We start from the raw sequence: 8,542 nt of genomic DNA, 5'->3' as shown, positions 1-8,542 counted from the left end.
AACACGCGTGATTGCTTTGATAAATAATGACCTTGATGGGAGAAAATAATGTTTTCTATTTAGTTCCTTTGATAGAGACAATATATAACTAACCAAATCAATTTAGAAGATTCCCTTCAGACTTCAAAGATTTAATTATTTAAAGACTTCCAATGTTGAAAATAACTTTTCTTTGATCGTGATTTCTTTAATTTTCAGGACTTCTTCTTGCATCCTTTTGAGCTGTAATCTTCATTAATAGAAATTCTTGTAACCAGTTGATTTTGTATTATTACAATAAATATATCAAAAAGTAAAGTTGGTCAGGACTTTGCCGCTATGCGGTCACCAGTTCCATGTCGATTGCATCAACACGTGGCACCAGTCTCATGCGAACTGCTATTTGTGCTGTACTCCAATCGTGGAGAAGGCTGGAATGATTCCTACACCAACAGGTACAATTAGAGAAAAACTAGAGATTGACTACCGAGTTTGGTGTTGGGTTTGGATCTTCTTGATTGAGATATGGATGTCCTTTAATTTGCCTTGCTGATAAATATCAATCAGGATTTGGTGTAGTGTACAGCGAAATTTGACATGAAAGAAAGAAAACAGAAAGATGAATTTGGTGAGACATCGAGAGAAAGCTCCGTTATTCAAAGTATAAAAATGATTGATGTATCGAACTGTGTTTGGTCCAGCCGTCCAGGTTTAATAACATAAATGGTAAATTGCATTTAGCAAAAGGTAATCTTAAGAATAACTTCATCAAAAATGGGGTATCTGTTGGCTTTTGCCATCATTAATTAATTAATATATAAATATATTCTGGTATCTTTTGTTTAGTTCAGTTAAGATTTTGTATAGCCTGGTTAAGATTTGGAAAGCCATAGAATGTCATCCTTAATTATTTGATTTCCGTTCTCATCCATATATAGATATTGGTAGGTATGAATATTAGAGGGTTCGTCATACTAACTATAATTTTAAGTATATCTGTAAACATTATTGTTTGTTATTAAACCATCTGTTTGTCAATTGTCATTAGAAAAATTAAGAAACAAGAAAAAGCATTGTACGTCTTTAATGTGAACTCGGAGCACAAAGGAATTACTCTCTTAATTGCAGATCAAAAGTACTAATGTTTTTTACATAATATGGGGCTATATATTTTGCAACAACTATTATAGTAGCCCCTTTGTGGTATAATTAATTAATTACTTATTTGTGCTTCTGAAATTGTAAACCAACATTTATCTTAGATAAAAGGAATCATAAAACAACAGGTAGCATTTGTTTTTCTTGGAGGCTCTTCACCGTCTCATACAGGCATGCTCTTACAGGCGTAAATTCAATTCCCATATCCTTCAGTCTCTGATTATTGAATCTAAAACCTTTGTTCCTTGGACTCTTCTCGTCTTTGCACCTGTGTTTACACATACACTTCATCAATAAAAGATTCATTTAACTTATAATTATCTTTATCAATAAGTTTAGTTAAAACTACGTACGTCATTGTAATAGGGTACTCAGGAAACATCTTGGCAAGCATTCCGCACAGCTCGCCTCTATGCATGGTGCTCTCAGCACAAATATACCTTCCATTAGCCTCAGGTGTCTCATAGACCTTCACATGTGCTTTTGCCACATCCATCACATGAACATATGCTTGTGAAGCATTCACATATGTCTTAGCTGAGCCGGTTAGGTATTTCAATATGTGAATTGTGCTAGCATTCACAGTCAGTTGTAACAGCGGCCCGAGTACAAGCACCGGGTTTATTACCACTAGGTCTAGGCCCCTTTCTCTTGCTGCTTCCCAGGCACCTTGTTCTGCTACTGTCTTGCCATAACAATACCAATTCTGCATGGTTTAACTAACTTGTTAGAAAATATACATATAGTTCCAACTACGTCAACATTAATTGTAGCAGAGATTGTAGTTCCAGAGATCGAGAGTAAAGAGGTTTGAAACTTTGTTAATAGGCACCTTTGTGTTCTTGCAGTATTCAAGGTCGCTCCAGCATGTCTCGTCAATTAGAGAACCGGGGTTGTAGTGAGGGTTCATGTAGACACAGCCTATAGAGGAGGTGAATACGACACGTTGGACCCCTACATCAGCGGCCACATTAATCACGTTTCTCGTTCCCTTCACTGCCGGTTCAATCATTTGTTCCTGATTATTGCATTTTCTTACTTATGTCAAAATAAATTGCAAGTTATAGAAAGTTCTTAATTGGTTAAGCACATCTGCACATTTAAGGCCTACTAATTAAATGATCTTCTTCTACTCATATATATATTAGCACAAACAATGACAATTGTGTAGAAGGCAATCCTCCATGAATAATGGAAATAAAACTTGAAATAACAGTTCTAAAGATATATCTAGACTGAGGAAATAATATTCCTCCTAATTAACAAGAAATGAGGCCAAGTGCAATGCAGAGATGGATTGGAACGTAAGACAGTAATTAATGGCTAAATAAATTAATTATGTTGTTTTACGTACAGGATCATCAGTGACAGGTGAAGCAGTGTGGAACACTCCTTCACACCCGGCAAATGCTGCTCTGAGACTTTCAGGGTCTAACAAATCTGCTCGCAAGAGCTCAAGCCGGTCTCTGGCTCCTTCGAGCAACCACAAGTGTGCATTCTTCAGATCATCTACGTTCACAAAAATTAACCTTATCTAGCAAAAATGTTATCTAATTTACACACAAAAGGTTTGTTATGCAAAATGAGAGCGAAGGTGCACCTGGATTACGCACGGTGCCTCGGACAGTGTAGTTTTTCTCGAGGAGGAGTTTTACAAGCCAAGATGCTATGAATCCACCAGCTCCAGTGACACACACAGTGCGGCTGGTGATGGCCTTTGTCTCACAAGGCATATTTTATGAAATTTGTTACTTTTTTGTGGAGAGGATTAGAATTAGAAAGAGAGCTAGAGAGCTAGAGAGAGACGTTGCAAAGTTTGTTGTAGATGCCTGAAAATGAAAAGTTGCCTGAGATAAGGAGTCATCTGTGTATGCCTATTTATAACCGCCAATTTGTTTTATCCTCTCCATTTGATTCTGAAAGTGGATACCGTTGCATTTTGTAACTGGATCAAGTACAACCTATTCAGATTTCCAGACTCGACAAGGAGCAACCGCTTTTAGCTCATGTTGACAAGTTCTCAGTTTTAATATGTCAATGTCATCAGGGTTTCTTCTCAGAAACTAGATCTATTCCTGTAACCGTTCATGGTTAATGAAAGTAAGGGCGTGACCCTACTCTTTTTATCAAAAAATATGTCAATGTCATTGAGTTTAGGCAACAATTCAACTAGCTAGGGTAATTAATTTCATCAAAAAAATTAAAGACTTTAATTTCAAATCTATCAAATTGATTTCAACCAATAAATTTAATTTATTAAAACCAATTTACTTCACATGATACATTTACATATAAAATTTATAAATTTTGAAATCTAAGCGATAAAAAAAAAATCAAGTGTTTTGAATGAGAGAGTTGGGGATCAAGCCACCCAACATCCTTTAAAAAACCTCTATGATTAAAACAAGGAATTTCCTCTATTCAATTTCGAACTCATGACCTTTCACATCAAAAAACATGCCGAAATTTTTAAATATACCATTTTAAGAAAATAAATAAACCAAAACACCATCGGTGGCTGGATTTAATAAAAATAGCATGGCCGCTTTGGCGCGAAGCGGGTAGGCTGAACGTGGCCGCTCTGGTGGGAATCGGGCACTATATTGGGCCGGCTTTAGGCCCAGCGGGCTGGCCGCTTTGGGGGGTAGCGGCCAAGGCCGCTTTCCGGGGTAGAGGGCACCCTGAAATTCATTTTATATAACCAGATAGCAAAGAAGCAGAGAGAGATTCATTTGACGCACAGAGGTCATATGTCACTAGTGCCGCTTCAGCTGTAAGTATTTTATTTTCTTTCTTTTTAAAAAAAATTTTAGTATTTATAATTAATTTAATTAATTTTTAATTTTAGGTTTTCTTATACTCATACCAAATGGCTGTTATGGTATCTATTTACACTGGTGGTGAGATTTTAACAGGCCCTAATGGGGTTTATTACAGTATCGGGCCTGTTTCTGTGATACCTGTAATCTCGGGTACTGATTTGTTGGTTCTGAAATTGATTATTTCTCAGAACCTCGGATTGAATCATGATCGATATGACCTTGATATTCAGGCCAAAATTAGCATGCCCACTGGTTCAGGCCAAACTTGGTTCCAACTTTTTCCTGTTCAGAATGATGGAGTCTGGCAGATACTGTACAACCAGACAATTAGTTTTTCTGGGGGTGGATACAAGATAATTGAACTCTTTGTGGAGATTAACCGAGTCCAGCGTCCTAACCCCCTTGCAAGGTTAATCCGGGGTGCTATTCGGGCTAATGCCTCAACCTCCTCAAGTCCAGTGTCCCAACCCCCTTTCCAGATTGACATGCCTGAAAGTAATAATGCCCCAGTTCAGGAGGGCCGACGGTCTACTAGTCGGCCCTCCCGTCGGTCCCGAATCCCTTTGCCGATTGACATGCCTGAGAGTAGTCAAGCCCCAGTTCAGAGGAACCGACCGTCTAATAGTCAGCACTCCCATCGATCCCGAGCCCAGCCTTGTGATCCGGAGGAAACTGAGGAGACGGTGGATCCGGAAATACAAGAGGCAGAGGAAAATTGGGGGGATGTTGATCCTGATTGCATGAGCGATCACAGTGACACAGCAGATACGAGGCCTGTGCTCGGGTAGACAAAAAAATTCAAGGTTGATAAAGGGTTTCGGTTAATGGGTCGCGGGGTTGAGCACCCGATTGCAGCTTTCAATGACCTGTCAGGTTTTCAGGAAGCAAATGTGGGGTTATTTGGTAGACATGCAGAGTTTGAAAATGAATTGTCAGAGGGACAAACCTATGATTCAAAGGAAGAAATGAAAGCTGCAATTTACAAGTTTCACATTCTTTGTAATAAAGAGATTAAGAATACGCACAGTGACAAACAACGGATTAGGTTCAAGTGCAAGGACCCCAGATGTGGTTGGTACATTAATGCAAGGGTCACTGGTTTTGGTACATAATGGAAAGTATCCAAGTGCCCAACAAAACATGTTTGTCATGCGGATGCCACAAGAATAGATCATGCACAGTTGACCGCTGCTATGGTTGCCGATTGCATCTCGGCGCACATGAGAAATGACGTAGATTTAAGTATCACTTCTGTCAGAATAGCTTGTGCACAAACGTACAACGGTCAGGTACCAGCGTACAATAAATTGTGGCGTGGAAGGGAGTTGGCAATTGCCCGCCAATTTGGTAGTTGGGAGGGGTCATATGCGCTTATAGTCCCCTTATTTGAGGCAATTAAGCGAAAAAATCCAGGTACATTGTTTGATGTTACCTCATATCCAACTGGTGAGCCTGGACCTTACAGGTACTTTAATAGGGCGGCTTGGGCATTTGGACCATGTATAGAGGCTTTCCAACACCTGAGACCTGTCATCACTGTTGATGCCTGTTTCTTAGCAGGCCGGTACAAAGGTAAAATGTTGATTGCAACCGGGTACGATGCAGAAAATAAGCTCCTCCCGTTGGCTTTTTCATTGGTAGATACAGAGAATTTTGAAGATTGTGCATGGTTCATGCAATGGTTGAGGCGCAATGTAATTCGCTCCAGGTTTGTGTGTGTCATCACTGATAGGGGTAAGGGCATAAAAAAGGTGTTTCGACAGGATGATCTGGGATGGAATGAGGAAGATGAGGATGAGTGCGTTCACCGTCTTTGTGCTACTCACATAGCAGAAAATATGAAAAAGAATCATTGCAATGAAGAAGCAATCAAGTACTTCAGGATATGTGTGGCGAAGAGAAAGATGAGGAGATATGAGCAAGGAATGCAAGCAATGGGAGATGTATGTGATCGGGCTCTGAATTGGTTGGACGGTGTGGGTAAGTATCTAGATCAAGATGAGAACGAATGTCCTAAACCATGGAAGATATTCCAGGCGTTGGATGGGGGTTTCCGTTGGGGAATTATGACGACGAACGGGTCCGAGTCGCTCAATAATGTTTTTAGATCTTCTCGTAGGTTGCCGGTAGCAGCAATAATTGAGGACACGTTTTACAAATGTCAGCAATGGTTTGCTCAAAGGAGGGCAAAAGCGCAATTTGAAGCAAGTCAGGGTCAACAGTTCTCATGCCGTGTGCACGAGGTATGTTATTTTCATTAAATTATTTTTTTGTTTGTAATTTTTATTAATTTCAAGCAATGTATTTTTCGTAGTTGATTAACAAACGGTGCGGGAGGTCACAATCTATGACGATGCTCGGTGGATTTGGCAACTGGAACGAGTTTGAGATAACATCCACACAAGAGAAAGTTAATGCATACATGAAAGACGCTTCTGGCCGGTTTACCAAAGCGAATTATAAATACACCGTGGTAATCATGGATGAGAACACGGTTACATGCACATGCCAGAAGCCGCAATTAAACAGAATACCGTGTTCTCATGTTCTGGCAGTGTGTCGTCTCCGAGGCATTGACCCTGGAAGGTTTGTACATTACTACTACCACATACAAACACTTATCAACACATGGCTGGGTGAATGGCATATGTATGACAATCAGTCTGATTGGCCGGAAAATGAAGGCCCAATCCTTGTTCCAAATGACAAAAATATTACCTTGGGTCGAATGAGAGTTAACAGGATTCCGATGTGGCTTGATTTACTTCATAATAGAAGGAGAGGACATCAGACTCGCCGGGATACACAAGAACAACAAAACAGAGCTGCTCGAGATGCACGAGGTAGTTAACTCATACATTTTTGTTATTCAATTTTCAAGTTGAGAAAGAGGAGTAACAATACATTTTTGTTATTAAATTTTCAGGTTGAGAAAGAGGCAAGCAATGTATTTTTATCCGACGGTCAAGTTTAGATTTGTATTAACATGCAGACACCTATTTAGGCAAGCATTACTGGTTTATTGTATTAACATGCAGACACCTATTTAGGCGCACTATTATTGTTTGTTTTGATTTATTTGTGATTTATTTGTTGTTTTATTGTTTGTTTTACAAATCGTTACGTTCGGATTTACTGTGACGAAAAATAATGAAAGATAAAAGCAAAATAGTACAATAAATAACAACATAAAAGAAAGATAAGCATCCTGATATAACAAATCATAGTATATGACAACACTAGAGTAAAAAAAAAATACAAAAACAAACAACAACCTAAAAGTCAGAAGGAGTGAATGGGCGCCTCGCCTTCCTAGTCCTCAAACCCTTAATCCGCACTGCGAGTGGCGTGTGGTCGAGAGAATCATCTGACTCAACGGCCTCGACCTCCTCAATCTCAGCTGAGTGCTGGACTGCAGGACCAAATGCTACTGTGTGTCCAGACTCCTGAGTCGGAAACATACCGTAGGAAGCTCTCACGATAGGATCATCCCTGAGATGCTCGATCTTCTGTCTCCAGTGATTGATGCCGAGAGTCCCGCCATGACCTGCCCCGATATAGGTCTTCGGATAGCTCCACATATGCGCATATACAGGGCATGTGTCTGGCTCAGGTCTGCCCCAATCTGGCACATCTGTCTTGCAAGTGATTGTCGGACGGCCAACAATCAGATGCGCCCAGGACCAATGCTGCAACAACATGCATGGTCCAATAAATGTCTTGTTCTTCTTCAGACATGCTTGATTAAGACCCTTGTACAATGTTAGTGTCAACAACCGGTGTAGTGATGATATTTTTCATATTGAAATTTGTAAACAATAATTTCAAGTCACACACCTATACAAGCATGCGAGAGTCGCAGCCCCCCAATTGTACTTGCTCACATTGGGCAAATCAGCCAGCAATGGGAGATAGCACAGCCGTACCTGATCTCCGTGCGAATCAGGGAACAATTTGACTGTGATCATCTCCAAAATGTATGCACGCAAGTGCTGATCAATGGTGGCCTGTTATTTATTTTAATTAAAATATTAGTTAGAAGAAAACTGAAATTTTGTATAAGTAAATAAGATAAAATTTACATACCTGAGGGGGACGACTACTAGCAGCTGGAAACTCCTTGAAGGCGGTTCTCAACTTTGCCAAGCTGATGATACCTGGGGAGATCTGTGTCTTGGAGCCTCTCTTCTTCTCTTTCTGCAAAGCAGCGTGCGGTATCCCCAGCAGGTCCTCGCACAAGGATCTGAAATCTCCATACTCGACGCCCGTCACAGGCTCCCCGACAATGGTCATGCCCCATAGACAACTCACATCCTGTAGGGTGACTATCATCTCAGCGTGGGGGAGATGAAATGAGTGGGTCTCGGGACGCCATCGCTCAATGAGCCCAGAGCACAATCCCGGATCGGCAATCTCCTCGGCCATCTGGGATAGCTGGTACAATCCCATGCCACGCAACGTCCCTGCATAGGCCTTCTGGTACTTAAGCCACATTTTGTTGTGGCGTACTGTAACTGTATCTAGTCCCTAAATTAAAAAAAAATTATTAATAAAATTTGAAATAAAATTATAATTTTATTAAT

General features: G+C 40.2%; 2 protein-coding genes across 2 annotated transcripts; one reads left to right on the top strand and one right to left on the bottom strand.

Annotated features, from left to right (window-relative positions):
- Nucleotides 1-1,078: 1,078 nt before the first annotated feature.
- LOC144565282 (cinnamoyl-CoA reductase 1-like) lies at nucleotides 1,079-2,967 on the bottom strand. Its single transcript, XM_078314993.1, has 5 exons — nucleotides 2,738-2,967; nucleotides 2,492-2,646; nucleotides 1,970-2,155; nucleotides 1,491-1,843; nucleotides 1,079-1,405 (listed from the first exon to the last, which is right to left on the bottom strand). The coding sequence occupies exons 1-5, from the start codon at nucleotides 2,868-2,870 to the stop codon at nucleotides 1,252-1,254; spliced, it is 981 nt and encodes a 326-aa protein (XP_078171119.1). The 5' UTR covers nucleotides 2,871-2,967; the 3' UTR covers nucleotides 1,079-1,251.
- Nucleotides 2,968-5,152: 2,185 nt separating this feature from the next.
- On the top strand, nucleotides 5,153-6,844 carry LOC144565021 (uncharacterized). The gene is made up of 3 exons (XM_078314629.1): nucleotides 5,153-6,202; nucleotides 6,274-6,545; nucleotides 6,841-6,844. Exons 1-3 carry the CDS (start codon nucleotides 5,153-5,155, stop codon nucleotides 6,842-6,844), a joined length of 1,326 nt encoding a protein of 441 aa, XP_078170755.1.
- Nucleotides 6,845-8,542: the final 1,698 nt, after the last annotated feature.

Source organism: Carex rostrata, chromosome 14 (assembly GCF_964058835.1).
Source record: "Carex rostrata chromosome 14, lpCarRost1.2, whole genome shotgun sequence".
NCBI classification, from domain to species: Eukaryota; Viridiplantae; Streptophyta; class Magnoliopsida; order Poales; family Cyperaceae; genus Carex; species Carex rostrata.
The sequence above is the reverse complement of the archived record's forward strand: the minus strand, read 5'-3'. Positions and strand labels throughout refer to the sequence as shown.